At 37.3% G+C, this 14,328-nt stretch overlaps 1 protein-coding gene across 1 annotated transcript; it reads left to right on the forward strand.

Moving 5' to 3' along the window:
• Positions 1–283: 283 nt before the first annotated feature.
• Positions 284–14,040, forward strand: LOC692961 (peroxisomal membrane anchor protein). The gene is given in 5 exon segments (NM_001046801.1): positions 284–466; positions 2,135–2,398; positions 11,050–11,261; positions 12,050–12,259; positions 13,614–14,040. Coding segments are annotated over 5 exon segments (744 nt in total). The 5' UTR covers positions 284–415; the 3' UTR covers positions 13,621–14,040.
• Positions 14,041–14,328: the final 288 nt, after the last annotated feature.

Consider the following 14,328-nt stretch of genomic DNA (forward strand, 5'->3'; position numbering starts at 1 on the left):
CCTGTTGCGTCAATAGGTTGCTTTTGCAACAGGTTTATTTTAATAATCAGATCAGGAGCCCTCGCGTTCCCGCCAAAAATTTCCGAAAGGCAGTCCATGGTCCAATGCTCTAAAAAATATTAAGCATAGAGTAAGATTATAATTATGTGTATATAGAACAGACCAGGCGGGATGGGCTTAGATCCTCTTGCCTTACCTAATAACTATTAACTCTAAATACTAACTCTATGGGAAAAATTGTACAAAAAAAACTCTATGGCTCTAATAACATTGGTCATTTGGTCACTCAATAATAGAATCATTTCAATAAAATTTGATTATTCTTACACAAGATCCGTAATAAAATAGAAAATTTGACCTAAGTAAATTTTACATATATTTTTATTATATAGTTACCAACAACATAACCAGAAGAATGAGTACAGAAACTTTAATCGCTGCTGGGGACGGAGTACGAGAAAATTTGGTAAGTTTTATTAAATTTTAATAAAATTCTCGTACCGGTATTCTTAATAAAAACACTTAAAAAAATATCAATTTTAAGAAGTGACCAATATTAAGTTATCTAAAATAAAAATTGCAAAGTATTCTTTAGAAGACAGATTCGACCTTCGATCCCGAAATCTTCACCAATTTTCGTATTCTAAATTCGTATACTTAAAAAATGCCCATGTACCATATCAGTCAAGGCCTCTGAATTTCTGTCCCACAATAAATCGTTCCAAAATAAATCACGTAAATTTCAACTCACATTTACCTAACAAGATATATTAATTAGCATACATTGGTCATACAAATACAGACATATTATTAATTCCATAATGTTTACACAGGCAGTCTGTTGAAATGTTGCTCAATTATATCTGTCGGACTACTTATATATGCGCATTTTGAAACACAAAAAACATAAATGCTACCAACCATTCCTTGTGAATATCAAATAAGCCATTGGGGACAAAATGAACAAAGTAACCTATTGTAAACGAAATTTATTGTAAAATCATTTAGTTTAATCAAATTTAATAACAGGGAAAATAGTGAAATATTTAATGTCATTACAATGGCTCTTCGTTAGTTGTAAGAAAAATGTGAATTTAGAAATACAGTCAAACCTGGATAAGCGAGAACTGGATAAGTGAGAAAACTCTATAAGTGAGAGTAATAGCCAGGACCCGTCATTTTAAGCTCCCAAAACCTCTATTAGTGAGAAACAGAAACCTGTGTAAGAAAGAGTCATTTTTCCCTCATGGACCTCCGTAAGTGAGACTGCTACTTATCTATACCTCTATAAGCGACAGTAGAGCTTTATTTATTTATATTATTTAGGAGGAACAAAGGACAAAACAAATAACAAATTTAACATCTGCTATTTTATGATTCATTCTTAACTTTCGTGGAACTTCCTACCATTGTTTTTGTATTTTTTTCTCGTCAATATTGAACCTATTCTATTTCGTGGAACTAAATAAAATTGTTATTTTATCGCATTCTTTTCGACTGGACACGTGTGCCTGTGTACCGTCCTGTTTTGACGGCCTTACTCAGTTTATCGTTAATCAATTGCGAAGGAAAGTTCTGTTCTGCATCATGTCAAAACGGAAAATTAAAGTACTGTCATTAAGTGATAAACTTAAAATAGTGAATGCGTTTGAATCTGGAAAATCGCGAAATGAAATTCAGAGGGAGCATTAGCGAGAAACTCGGGTTAGTGAGAAACCTCTATAAGCGAGAATGAGATTGTGCTCCCTTGAACACTCGCTTATCCAGGTTTGACTGTAATACATAATTTTATTTAAAGAATTTCACTTATAAACTATATCTAATCTCCTACTACTACCCAATAAAATGTACATAATGTGGGCTGAAGTAAAAATTTCTTTGTTTATTACTTTCATATTAATTTATTTGCTTTTCATGTGCTAATTATATAGTAACATTAAGACTTGGAAACAAAATGAATGCCCCAAATTCTGAGATTTGCATTTATTATTAGGAGGGAAATTAAGAGTGTCCTATACCATTCTTGCAAAGCATGGTACTGTGAAAAATGAATAATGAATAAACATAATATTGATATTTCACCATATGTTTTTAAATAAATCTGTTTCATTTATCTCTGTTTCTTTTCAACTAGGTAACAACAGCAGTGAATTTCCTGACAAACCCAAACGTGCAAAGGTGCACAGTAGAAAGCAAAGAACGATTCCTACGTAGCAAAGGTCTAACTGATACTGAAATTCAGAAAGCTTTAGAGAAATGCATGAATCTAGTTGAGTTTCCCTCGATGTCATCTGAGCTGATGTTTTTCCACCAATCCAGGAGTTCTTGGTTCAGAGATCATGTTCTTCCATTTTTGATGTATGGAAGTTTAGCTTATGGATGTTACTGGTTTTATAAGGTAAGATCAGTATTGTTATTTATGATATCTCATTTTGAATATCTCGAGTTGCTTAATTTAAAAAGAGCTTTGTTTGTATGTGAAAAATACTTCCTACATAAACTTGCCAGATAAAGTGGAAGTTAACTAACTACAGTCCTCACTCCTATAATATTGCCTGTCAGCGTATTGCCTTCAGTTTTTGCGAGTCGTAGATATAATTTGAACTACTTTTAACGGTTTAATCTCATGGTTTTCAATGTGGTTATATTATTTGCAATGTTTCGAATATTTTATATTTTTTATGCACAAAAATTACCACCTAACTATCATATTCCTTCCAATTATTAGTCCTTAAAATTATTTCTAGACTTTTATATTTCATTTCACATACCATAGTAACTTGAGATCTGGCTCGCTTAACTTGGTAGATGGTAGATGTCTATGGGCTCCAGTAACCACTTAACACCAGGTGGGCTGTGAGCTCGCTCACTGACCTAAACTATAAAAAAAACTTGGGTTTATCTTCATCTTCACAATAAGTAAACCTCAGGTGTTCGATAAGCACAAACCATCTCTTTGTATCTATTAAGGTTAGGGTTTTTATTTATTTGGCTCTATACTTAATGCACTATGAAGGGAATTAATTTGTTTTATTTAGTGGGTATTTTCATTTGGTCAAATCTTATAAAATGGTTGGCAGCTGTTTATCAAGTGTAAAAGAATAGATAAAGATAGATAAAACAATTAAATAATTTTTCTATTCCATTTATTATCATATTCACGTTTCTTTTTAATACGCATTTATTAGCTTCATTCGTATTTTAGTAAGTAACAGAATCGTTGACCATGTTTTTTGTCAGATTAACTCGAAACTTGGTGTACTCATAAAGGACCGATGACAATTCAATATTTTAAACACTTAGACCCGCTACTTACGTTCGGCAAACAAAATAATAAATTCATTAGAGCGCCTTCTTTTTTGTTTTGTAGCTCTTAACTCTAAAATAGCATTAATCTTGTAAATTTTTATAAAATTCTATTTATCTTATAATGTCAATAACAAAACCAAAATTCTAATACATAAAATGAATCACTCTAGTAAATGTTTATAATCGAATTTATAGTATTATATATCTTTATATTAATAGGTGAAGCAAAAACTTTGTGCCCCTTTTTACGAAATTTGTGCAGATGGAGGAGTATGAAATTTCTTACATACAGAATATAGGGAAGAAGTGCGAATGCTAATATTTTTCAAAAATTGTGCATTAATAATACATTAAATCAATTAAAAAAACATTACACACACGTATCACGTATTTGACACACACACACACACACACACACACACACACACACACACGCGCACACACACACACACACACACACACACGCGCACACACACACACACACACACACACACACACACACACACACACACACACACACACACACACACACACGTATACTCTTTGTTTATGGTCAAACTTTTTTTATTACTTAAATTCTGTGGTCAAATTGAGCATAGGTGTTTAACTATAATATTATTTGTCCATAGTGTAGTCTTGGCGAAATCTGTGGACAAATAGAAGTATAGAACCATAATAATGTTCAAACGTATCATTTCTATTTATATATAATTGTGTCTAATGGATAGGCTGGTTTCATGGTATTTTTAAAATGATGACATTAGTATCATTGCCTTCCATAGTGACAGGAATTAAGACTCTCTTTTCGAATGAATTCCGTTTATTACATTTCAAGTGTACGACGATAACAGCAGAGAGCTCCGCTCCATTCGACTGCTCGAGACGGAGTGTTTTGTGTGACATTAGTCATTACTATTTATGGTAGAAGATGGGGGTAGCTTAGTCATGAATTCTTTTTTTTTATTGCTTAGGATCCACCTACGAGCTCACAGCCCACCCGGTGTTAAGTGGTTACTGGAGCCCATAGACATCTACAACGTAAATGCGCCACCCCCCTTGAGATATATTTTCTAAAGTGTCAAGTATAGTTACAACGGCTGCCCCATCCTTCAAACCGAAACGCATTACTGCTTCACGGCAGAAATTGGCAGGGTGTTGGTACCTACCCGCGCGGACTCACAAGAGGTCCTACAACAAGTATAATTACGCAAATTAGAATTTTTGCGGGTTTGATTTTTAATGCACGATGTTACTCCTTCACCGTGGAAGTCAATCGTGAACATACATATTCTCTGGAATACTGTATGTAAAGCTTTTGACATGCGTAACATTTAGGAAACAGTTAACAATTTTTATTTAACTAAATAGTGACGTGAATGTTATTCCTTCACCGTGGAAGTCAATCGTGAACATACATATTCTCTGGAATACTGTATGTAAAGCTTTTGACATGCGTAACATTTAGGAAACAGTTAACAATTTTTATTTAACTAAATAGTGACGTGAATGTTATTCCTTCACCGTGGAAGTCAATCGTGAACATACATATTCTCTTGAATACTGTATGTAAAGCTTTTGACATGCGTAACATTTAGGAAACAGTTAACAATTTTTATTTAACTAAATAGTGACGTGAATGTTATTCCTTCACCGTGGAAGTCAATCGTGAACATACATATTCTCTGGAATACTGTATGTAAAGCTTTTGACATGCGTAACATTTAGGAAACAGTTAACAATTTTTATTTAACTAAATAGTGACGTGAATGTTATTCCTTCACCGTGGAAGTCAATCGTGAACATACATATTCTCTTGAATACTGTATGTAAAGCTTTTGACATGCGTAACATTTAGGAAACAGTTAACAATTTTTATTTAACTAAATAGTGACGTGAATGTTATTCCTTCACCGTGGAAGTCAATCGTGAACATACATATTCTCTTGAATACTGTATGTAAAGCTTTTGACATGCGTCACATTTAGGAAACAGTTAAAAATTTTTAGTTAACTAAATAGTGACGTTGCGCCGAAATGTATTTTTTCATTGTATTGGTTATATAAATATATGTGAATAGATTTGACAGTACAATAAAAGAAATACTATTTAACTAGTTGGGCTTTCGTAATTTGTAAAGAGGTAAGTTTGAAAAATAAATTTACCACAGTGTGGGTAATAACACCTGTCCTAATTGTTATTACTGTTATAATTTCATAATAGACTCGATCTCGTCTAGAAAAAAATGGCGGCTCAAATGGAAATACGACTTTTTTCCCTTTTTACAATACGAAAATGGCAATTATTGGAAAACTTTTTTAAGGTAAATAAATAAAAATACGTAAAGCTGAAAACAATTATATGCATAAAGCAACTCGATTGTAAGCGAAGAAGATCGCGAAATGGGAAAGTATTACTATTTCTTAGAAATATAACACAGGCCTCGAACTTACAATGCCATAACATCAGTAATTACACCCATAGACACAGCCCACTGAGTTTCTCGTCGGATCTTCTCAGTGTGCCACGATTTCGACCCTATTGTAGACTCTGCGAAGCACTGCTCTTGCTAAGGCTAGTGTTAGCAAATTCTCTCAGGTTGAGCCTTTGAGCTAATCTATCCATTCCCGAGAAGCTGGAATCAGGCTCGCGACACTAAAGTTTATTCAAAATGACTTCCGTTATTTTGAATACAGGCCTTCAATCTGCGCGGCCAGTCGTCTATCGCAGCACGAACGGGGTCCATGTCAATATCGGCGGCTGCCTTAATCAAGGATGTCTTGAGTGACTCCAAATAGGGATGAGGCTTTGAGCACGCCTTTTCCTCCAAGTGTTGCCATATCTTGTAATATAACGGATTCAAATCTGGACTGGAGAAGGGCCAGTCTTCGTGCCGGATGAAGTCGATTTCACGCGCCGCCAGCCAGTCTTGTGTGCTCTTCGCTCTATGAGCTGGCGCCGAATCTTGTTGGAATACCCAGTGCCTGTTATTGAACATGGTATGAGAAACAGGTTCCACAAGGTTCGTCAGGACTGTATTTTGATATACAACTGCATTCGTTTTTACACCTTTCTCACAAAAATGTACCTCTGTTAAGCCCCAATAAGAAACTCCCAACCATACCATGAGCGAGAATGGAAAATGACCTCGTTGGACACGCGGAATACGGTTGCTCGCTTCTTCACTACTGTGTGCGTACACCTTATCATTTTGTTTGTTGTAGCTCTCTTCTACGGTAAAAATTTTTTCATCCGAAAAAAGAATTTCCCGATATTTTTTTCCCGCGTACCGCTTCAACAAAGCGCGGCATCTCTTCAGTCTCAGGTCCATTAGACGAGCATTCAAACGATGTCTTGTTTTTCTTCGATATGCCCGAAGCCCTAAGTCTTCATTTAACACCCTTTTCACCGTGGTTCTGCTCACGGAATAGATAAATAAGGTTGGAATGGTAATGTAGGCGGGGCAAGCGTGCCACAGTTATGATAGAACAAACATAACTCGACCGATTCTTTCATTCACCGCGTTTAGTGCGCTTCGGACTACTTGGCGAACAGATCTCCGCTTTATAGTGCCGTGTTGTGCAATTATAACTTGTAAAAAAAAAATCAGACCTCAAGTATAGAGCGAGGAGGTATATCTTTCGATCGGTAAGTCGAAATTACCATTTAATTACAATATTATTTGTCTAAAACATAAAAATATACTGAGCATTATGAAATTCCAAACATTAACAATATTATTGCAGCAAGTTATAAATAGCATACATTGCGCGATGTGTACTCGCCCAATGAACGCAATGACCAAGTCAGCTTCCAATGTACTACATGCATTGCGTTCTCTACACTTCAATCTTTGAAATTTCGGCCTTTGCCCTGATTGGCCGTGCAGTTTGTCGATAGTGAGGTGACCATGTGGTGAAATAAAATCATCGACAGAATTCTCGACTATATTTACATTTGACATGGATAATTTTTGCATTATTTTATATTTAATTAATGATACCTAGTATATTCTTAGTGAGACGTATTTTGAGTAAAATAAATATGTATTATTATTATTGAATTATTGTCATTGAATTAAAGTGAAGGTATAATATAAAGGGACATGTAGTCCTCTAATTTACGGGTATTTACTATATTGTCTAAGACGTATTAAAATCTAAGTAAAATGCTATTTGACTTATGCAGTAAATTAAAAATTTTAGGTTTCCTAAAGAACCTAACGCCAGGGAACAATGGATTGACGTGACAGGTAGAGAAAACTGGAGACAAAGACAAGTACTATTTGCTCTAAACATTTTACTGAAAATGATTTTATCATAAAAAAAATCAGAATACACTTAGTTTTGAAAAATTCATTCGCAATTAATAGCAAGCGCCAACTGCTTAACAAATACGTTTTATTCCAGCGACAGTGACTATTTGTAATTAATAAAAGTAAAATAGTTTTTTTTTTCAATATTTATTTCATGTTTCATTTTCTCCATTCATTCATCAGATAATTTATCGATAAAGAATATCGATTTTATCAAGCACTAGCGTGTATGAACATTTTTATTGCCTTTTTGCGTGTGTGAGTGTGTATGCCTACGGGTGTTTTGTGCTAGTTTGCGAACGAATATCTGTCCTGAGATTTATGTGTGGGTGTTTTTGTTGTGTGCGAAATACTTGTAATCACAGTGTGTGTATGTGTAGAAATTAAAATAGTGGGGATGAAGCGGCGACACTGGTTCTAATACAAAATTAGAGCAAAGGCCTTTCCAACCTTATTTATCTATTCCGTGGTTCTGCTTAACCCCATCTGAAGGGCCAACAGTTTCTGCTTACGTTTGGGATTTCTTTGAATTCGCGCCTTCACAGCTTTTATCACTGCTGGAGTCCTAACAGACCGAGGGCGACCACTTCTTGACCTGTCATCTACACTAGAGTCTTCACTGTATCGTTTGATGGTACGATAAACGAATCTTTTGGTTAAATTCAAATTTTTTAGTATGTTAAAAATTTGAATTGGCGCGTAACCGCAACGATGCAACGCAATAACTGCAACACGGTCTTCTTTAAGCGTCCACTCCATATTTAAAAATGAGTAAAATCCTAAAAGTATACATTTTTATTTTCATGAACAATTCGAAATTCGAATTCAATAAACTTTTTTGTGGCCAGCATTCTAAAAGAAAAGTTTTTACTGTGTGACAATATTTATGACCTGACTAGTAATATATATATGTAAAAATGGTTCTAGTGATGTCTAAGGATTTTCGAAAAGCCAAAAAAAAACTGATTGTAGGTTTTAAACGTAATTTTTTTCAGTATTATGAAAATTGCCAAGGTCGTTGATAAAACTTAATCGTGTAATCAACTTTATCGGTCAATGTGATGTCAAACAGTAGGAATTGCTTTATATACACGCGAGCAAAAGTTTGGAATCACTTACTTGAAATTGGTTCCGCGCGATCTTGGTTACTAAATAAATTTTTAATTATCATAAAAATTACATAATTTTAAAGGTTCAACTGTCAACTTTAAATTGATACCAAATTTATTTAAATCGAGCCAGTAGTTAAGGAGCTATCCCTGATTAAGTGAAGGAGGTAGGAAAACAAGGAAATATGGAAAAATAATGAATGAACAAAACAACAAAAATTAATAAGTAAAATAAATTATTTAGCCTTAAAATTAAGTATCAGTACTTTGTGTTCCCTTCCCTCGCCCTAATAACTGCTCGAAGACGATTCTTCATAGAGATGATCAGCTTCTGAATTGATTCTTGTGATACCTTCCCACTCGAAAATCAACGCCGATTTCAGCTCATTCAGACATGAAGGAGCAGGAGCTCTAAAACGAAACTTCCTCTTCGGTTCATTCCACACGTGCTCAATGGGATTCAAGTCAGGACTGAGCGCTGGCCAGTCCAATGTGGCGATACCGACTTCTTCGAGGTATACAGTTTTTACACGGGCAGTGTGACAACGGGCGCTATCGTGCATAAGGAGGAAGTGATCACCGATATATCCAGCATAGGTAAGGACATGCTCCAGCAGAATATTGGAAATGTACCAGTCTGAAGTTAGACCGCCTCCTCGTCCCCCGACAGGCACGAAAACAAGCTCGGTTTTACCATCGAAGGAAATGCTGGCCCACATCATACAATGGCGCCCCCATAAGCCACTGTTTTAGCGAAACAGCACTGCGCAAATCGCTCCCCAGGCCACCTGTAGACCCGACCTCTTCGGTCACTACCGTGCAAACACATCCTGCTCTCGTCGGAGAACAGGACTTGCCTCTATTGCTCAACCTCCCAATCAAGATGGGTGCGAGCAAATTGAAGGAGTGCTTGTCGGTGAGCTACCGTGAGTTTCGAGCCTGTGGGAGGCCTTTTTGGAGTCAGATTCGCTAGCTTGATTCGTCGACAAAGTGTCCACTCACTGGCTGCTACCCCACGAATATCTCGGAGCTCCTGTTGGACGTCGACACCATGTAAATGCCGATTTTGGAGAAAGGTTGGCACGATAAAACGGTCATCCCTATCCGATTTGCACCGGCGCCGTCCAGATCTTAGTCTCGGGATAAAGCCACCAGTCTCCTGAAAGCGCTTGTAAGCTTTCGAAACACATGTCTGGCTTATGTGGAGCCGACGAGCGACAACCCGCTGGCTGAGCCCTTCTTGCAATAGGTCTACGATTTGTGCTGCTTCTGTAGGTGTTGTCTCCATTGTCGTACAAGGTAAAAGATCAAAATTAGCGGAGATATGTACCGGTCAACGTGTGAAAGTCAACTGATAAAGAAAATCCGATAACAGGTGCTTTTATAGGGGTCAATAAGTCACAACTCGCGACGTATGAAGCAATTGAAACACGTCTTTTTCGTTATTCCTTCACTTAATCCGGAATAGCTTCTTAAATACTGGCTTGATTTTAATGAATTTAGTATCAATTTAAAGTTAAGAATTGAACCTTTAAAACGATGTCATTTTTATGATTATTAATAAAAAAATTAGTACACGAGATCGCGCGGAACTAATTTCAAGTAAGTGATTCCAAACTTTTGCTCGCGAGTGTAGTTCCTTGTTACCTAGTTGAAATATTTTTATAATAAACTAGCTTTTGCCCGCGACTCTGTCCGCGTGAAATAGTTACTTTGGCATAACGTTAAATTTTACCCCCCCCCCCCCCCCAACCCCCACTTCATTTACGTAGAAAGTGAAAATATTTTTGTATGATAGAATGTTAAGGAGCTATTTAAACCCCTATTTTGAAACATTCTTTATTGGTGTTCCACTTGTATTAGTCTTACCGTGATATTATACAGCCTATATAGCCTTTCTCAATAAATGGGCTATCTAACACTGATAGAATTTTTCAAATCGGACCGGTAGTTCCTGAGATTTTTTTTATTGATTTAATGTATTTTTACACAAATTTTAAAAAAATATTAACATACTACACTCCTTCTCTATATTCTGTATGTGTGGGAAATTTCATACTCCTCCGTCCGTCCCATTTTCGTAAAAAGGGGTACAAAGTTTTTGCTTCACGTATTAATATATAGAGTCTACCTTTTTTTCTATAACTACAGAGTAACTAAAGATTGGTATCCTTCAAACAATTATGCTTTTCGGTTTAAAAGACATCGGACTACGACACTATGTCATGTTTGAACAACTGGCTTTATCTCGTCCGGTCTCGTCTGTTGTCTGCCTTCGAAAACTCCAATTAATTAGTAAAAAATTATATATATTCACAGAACTGCGTCCGACATTTAATATTCGTAGATCAACCAAAGCGCAAGACTACGAACGAATGCCTAGAGGAGGTTCGGAAAAGTCTAGAAGATTTGAATACCAATGTCTTCGCACTGAAGGGCGAATTGAATTCCCTCCAGCAAAACACGTTTAGGTGCAGTCTAGACACTATTAAAGGTGATATAGCTTCAGTTAAAGGGATTTTATTGAACAGGTACGTAAGAATTGTACTCTGCTATTTTCTAGGCTTTTCAATTTTGTACTATATAAGTTATTTGAAGTAAATAAATGTTCTTAATTGATTTAATCATTGGATATGCTTGTTATCGAATCCTTCCGAGCACGGATTTTGAGGAACATGAAGGGAAAACAAACCCATGTTTTGCGAAAAACATTATTTGAAATCATATATTTTTTAAATAAACTAAAAAGTGTGATTGAACTACGTATTGATTGATTGCTGTTCGTTAGTCTCAGTAAAACTCGAGAACGGCTGGACCGATTTGGCTAATTTTGGTCTTGAATTATTTGTGGAAGTCCAGAGAAGGTTTAAAAGGTAGATAAATATCAAAAATGCACGGAGTATGTATTGGTGGTAGGACCTCTTGTGAGTCCGCATGGGCAGGTACCACCACCCCGCCTATTTCTGCCGTGAAGCATTATTGCGTTTCGGTTGGAAGGGTGGGGCAGCCGTTGTAACTATACCTAAGACCTTAGAACTCATATCTCAATGTGGGTGGCGCATTTACGGTTGTAGATGTCTATGGGCTCCAGTAACCACTTAACACCAGGTGGGCTGTGAGCTCGTCCACCCATCTAAGCAATAAAAAAAAGTTAAATAAAAATAACAATTTTGTTTTTCCTTTGATGTGTCCCCCGTCGGACGGATTCATTTTGTTTGTTTTAAGTTTATTTTATACAAAAGTTTAGGTCTTTTATTTATCGATTGAGGCACTACGAAGTCTGCCGGGTCAGCTAGTAAAAGATCAAAATTGGCGTTAGGAATCAATTCCCGTCACTGAAGAGTCGCACAGACCCGCCGTCGATACCGGCGTGGCAGCGGCAGTCCGAGGAGGCGACGTCCACTGAGGCGCCCGGCGAGGACAAGAAGAAGACGCACCGCGCCCGCAGCCAACGATCAGAGTCCGGCGGCTCCAACTCCAGCGAGGGAGAGCAGGCGACCAAGAACAGCGACAGCAGCTTGGAGATAATGTGAGTTGTTTGTCGAACGTCTCGTAACAAAATTCGAATTTTTTTTTTCGAAATTTCTAGATTTCTTCTTGTTGTGGGCGTTTCTTATCGGATGTTCCAAAAAGAATTTGAATCCCGGTACCAACGATTACCTTATATCAGGGGTTCCCAAACTGATTTTGCCTACTGCCCACTTTGAGAATAAATTATTTTTTAGCACCCCCATTTTTTCACCTATTAAAAAACCACTATAGCGAGAGCTCGGTCGGTGTCTAAGAGTCCTAGATGAAATTACAAATCGCCTTCCAAGCCTCTGTCTCTTGCCGCCCCTCTTTAGGCCTGCAGCTCCCACAAGGGGGCGTCTGCGCCCACTTTGGGAAAGGCTGCCTTATATGGTCATTAAGAAGCTATCACTAGCTAAAGTGTGCGGTTTTCATTCATTGTAACAACTAGATATTTTGTTTGTTTGTGTGTAATTATTTTTGTATTAATTTTATATTTTAGAATTTTGTTACGACGTCACACGTTCCTCATCAAATTACTTAGGCAAACAAACTAATTCCACTGTATTTAGTGTTGGCTGTAAGCCTGCATGGATGGATACCGCTACCGTGCCTATTTCTGCTGTGAAGCCAAATCATTATCCAGTTTAGAAGGATTTGACAGCCCTTATAACGTATACCGAGTTGGCCTTATAGCTTAGACCTCATGTCTCAAGGTGGGTGGCGGCAGCGACGGTATTCCCGGAATCAGCGCAGAAGCAGTGTTGTATTCTAATTTACCAATATAGAGTGCCTTCATGTCATATATGCTGAGTCGAGATTCATAGATTCGATTCCCATATCTTGCAAACATTCGTGTGATGAAGATTGCCCTAAACACGTCATTACGGATCTTTCCGGTCCATTAACGGTGCTTTTAGGTACCTCAAGCACTGGGCACCTTCCTCGCCGAACCCCTCGCTTGCGACAAAGGGCTCGAGGAGTAAAGTAACTCATAGACACAGCCCACTGAGTTTCTCGCCGGATCTTCTTTGAGGATCGCGTTTCCGATCCAGTGGTAAATTCTGCGAAGCACGGCTCTTGCTAGGGCCAGTATTGGCCTGCTAGCTAGCTCGGTGAATCTAGAATAACCCCTCGAGGTAACTAGAATAGGTAGGAAAAAAGTGATGGACAAGATTGGGTTACTCTTGATCTGGGCAAGTTAATTATCTATATATGTGTAATTTAAATATATATAAGTATTCATGTCAGTATCTGGTTCGCATAGTACAGTAAATCTTAGTTTGGGCCCAAGCGGTCATGTGTGAACATTGATAAGTGCATACATAATTGAATTGATTCATTGAAGTAAATGAACTTAATTCGGGTTCCAGTCAGTGAGACCAGCCCCCTCTCGCCCCTCGACGTATTCGTGGCACCACCACCCGCCCCTGACAAGGACATTGTGCTACCCAGCGGTGGGCTTCGATATCATTCAGGTGTACATAAATAAGACATTAAGCGTTCTCTGCTTTTAATCGTATGTGATCGAAACGGAGCTTGTTATGCAAAATCTGAGCCATTCAAACAAATAAACTTTCCGTTAGATAATTGTAGTCTTTTGCGTTTCAGTTACTGACAACGTTTTGCATAACAATGTCCGGTTAGTGATTTAAAATTGAAAGTGTGCTGTGTTTACGCCATTCATAAAGTGACAACATGTTTTTATTGTTTTATTAGAATATAATTTAGGGTACATACGGACTACGTGAATATTGTTATATACGGTGTAAGGGAATCGTCGTTGAAGACGGATTCAAAGCTGCACGGAGATTCGTAACATAAATTAGGGGTTCCATTGCTGCGTTAGTTCCTCAACTAGTCTGTCTGCGTGTCTAGTTTGAACGGAGCCCGTGCGCATGCGTTAACACGCCGGTTTCATTCAGACCCCCCAACCCTCCTCCCCCCTTTAACCATTGTATTGCCTCCGATATCGATATGTGGTAGATATTATATTTATCCAATATAATCACCAACCGGCTCAGTTTTTTTTTAATTTTTATTCCTTATATATGTGGACGAGGTCACGGGCCACCTGATGTTAAATGG

Source organism: Bombyx mori, chromosome 8 (assembly GCF_030269925.1).
Source record: "Bombyx mori chromosome 8, ASM3026992v2".
Lineage (NCBI taxonomy): Eukaryota > Metazoa > Arthropoda > Insecta > Lepidoptera > Bombycidae > Bombyx > Bombyx mori.